Source organism: Papaver somniferum, unplaced genomic scaffold, assembly GCF_003573695.1.
Source record: "Papaver somniferum cultivar HN1 unplaced genomic scaffold, ASM357369v1 unplaced-scaffold_21, whole genome shotgun sequence".
Classification (NCBI taxonomy): domain Eukaryota; kingdom Viridiplantae; phylum Streptophyta; class Magnoliopsida; order Ranunculales; family Papaveraceae; genus Papaver; species Papaver somniferum.
Genome location: NW_020631041.1, coordinates 5,310,177 through 5,312,647, shown reverse-complemented (window position 1 = coordinate 5,312,647; position 2,471 = coordinate 5,310,177). Strand labels below are relative to the sequence as shown.

Here is a 2,471-nt window from a genome sequence, read left to right as displayed (position 1 = left end):
GCTGCCGGGGAGCAGTCGGTAGATTTAGTTGTTTCTGTTAGTTTTATTTTGTTTTTAAATTTTCTTTTTAGTTTTTAACTTTGTTTTGTAGTTTTTTGTTTCAGGTACTTAATATCTGGCATCGAAGGATTGGAATTACGAGAGGTCCGGAATTCAAACTCGCAAAGGAACGGTACTACAAGCACGTCCAAAGTTTCAAGAAGAACCTTCTACATAAACAATGGTAGGTGGTACAAATAATACTCCACCACCTCCACCTGAGAGGAAGTTAGGAGATTTGACATCTCCATGCTTAGATTCACAAACACTGTGCATTACAATCACTAACCCAGTGGAGCTGAAGTCGAATCTACTTCATCATCTGCCGAAGTTCAAGGGACATCCTGGTGAAGATCTGAACCGTCATCTTCAAGTATTTCAACAAAATATGACAAGTCTTAAGCAAAGTACCGAAGAAGATAGGGATACAACTTTGTTACAAGACTTTCCATTCTCCTTACAAGACTTAGCAGAAGAATGGTTGTATTATCTTCCTTCAGGGAGTGTTACAACATGGACTCAGATGAAAAAGCTATTTCTGGAAAAGTACTTTCCTGCTTCTAAGGCGGCTGCTACTCGTAAAGAGATTAGTGGTATTCTACAGATTACTGGAGAATCTCTTTATGAATACTGGGAGAGATACAAGAGGTTGCTGACGAGTTTACCTCACCACAATGTATCCTCAACACTTATCATTCAATACTTCTACGAAGGACTACTTCCAGAACCGAGGAATTTGATTGATGCAGCAGCCGGTGGTTCACTCACTGAGAAGACAATCTCGCAAACAACTAGTCTGATTGAGAGTATGGCCTCAAATGCACAACAGTTTTATACAAGACATGACTCAAATGTCAGAAGGGTTAGCGAGATGGGGGAGTCTCCAAATACAGAGCACCGGTTAAGTACAATTGAGAAGGCGATTCATCGTTTAGCTTCTGTAGTAGCTCCACCATATGAAGAAGAGGCTGAGGTTAATGCTCTATTTCCTAATCCAATACCAAGGTATGATCCATATTATAACACCTATAATTCAGGTTGGAAAGATCATCCTAATTTCAGTTATGCAAACAAGCAAGTTGCAGCTCCTAATCCTTATGCAAGGCAAGGTGGTTTTCAACAACAATTTCAATCACAACCGCAACCACAAGCACCAAAGGAGGACGCCTCTGAGAAGATGATTACCATGATGCAAGGTCTTTCATCTATGTTCCAACAAAGTCAACAGAAAGCCGAACAAAATCAACTAAAAACTGATAATGCTATTAGAGATCTACAAACTCAAATGGGGAAGTTGGCAACGGATGTGAATCTACTGAAATCACAAGCATCGACAAAGTTGCCATCCCAACCTTTTATGAATCCAAGAGAGTATCTCAATGCAGTGACTTTAAGAAGTGGGAAATAAACGGAAGAGGCAAAGCAACAAGAAGTGGTTAATAACGACATCGAAAATAAAGTAAAGGTGGAAACCATACAAAAGGAAAAGACAACCTCAACCGGACAACCTAAGGACACGGTTCCCACCTTTACCACACTACCTCCTTTCCCTAGTCGTTTTTCCAAATCAAAGAAGCAAGATCAAGATAAGGAGATCATGGATATTTTCAACAAGATACAAATCAACATTCCATTTATTGAAGCCATCAAAACCGTACCTAGGTATGCCAAGGTTTTGAAGGATTTGTGTACAAGGAAGGATAGGTTGATTGCTAATCAAATTACTCAGGTGGTAGAAAGTGCTACAACTATGTTACTAAAGAAAATGCCTACAAAATGTGAAGATCCGGGTGGCTTCACAGTGCCAATTACTATGGGTAAACGACGATTCGAGCGTTCTTTGCTTGATTTGGGAGCATCCATAAGTGTTATGCCAGCCGATGTTTATGATTCTTTCAATCTTGGACCTTTAAAGAGGCAAAGATTACTATTCAATTGGCAAACAAGTCCAATATATATCCTACGGGAGTCGTGGAGGACGTGTTAGTTCAAGTGAATCAGTTAATCTTTCCGGTTGATTTTTACATTGTGGACATGCAAAATGGAGATAATTATTCATCTACTTATTTACTTCTTGGGAGACCGTTTATAAAAACTGCAAAGACGAAGATTGATGTGGACAATAGTACACTCACTATGGAATTTGATAAGGAAATCATTCGCTTCAACATATTTGAGGCTATGTGTTATCCTAGTGATGTGCACTCCGCTTTCTCTATTGATGTTATTGATTTGTTAGCACAACAAATGTTTGATTTGAGGAATGAAGATGAACTTGGAGTTGTGTTGCGAAATAGCATTGATTTGGACGTTCATGGGAAGCCGAATTTGGATGTAGAATTAGTCAAAGAGATAGTGGAGACGTGTGGTGCTTTAACATCATTACAAGAAGCTAAAACGGGTAATCTCTTATATTTCTTTACCCGTGACTA

At 39.1% G+C, this 2,471-nt stretch overlaps 1 protein-coding gene across 1 annotated transcript; it reads left to right on the top strand.

The window, feature by feature from the left end:
* The first annotated feature begins 562 nt into the window (after nt 1-562).
* On the top strand, nt 563-1,447 carry LOC113339479. Its single transcript, XM_026584742.1, has one exon. It carries the CDS (start codon nt 563-565, stop codon nt 1,445-1,447), a length of 885 nt encoding a protein of 294 aa, XP_026440527.1.
* Nucleotides 1,448-2,471: the final 1,024 nt, after the last annotated feature.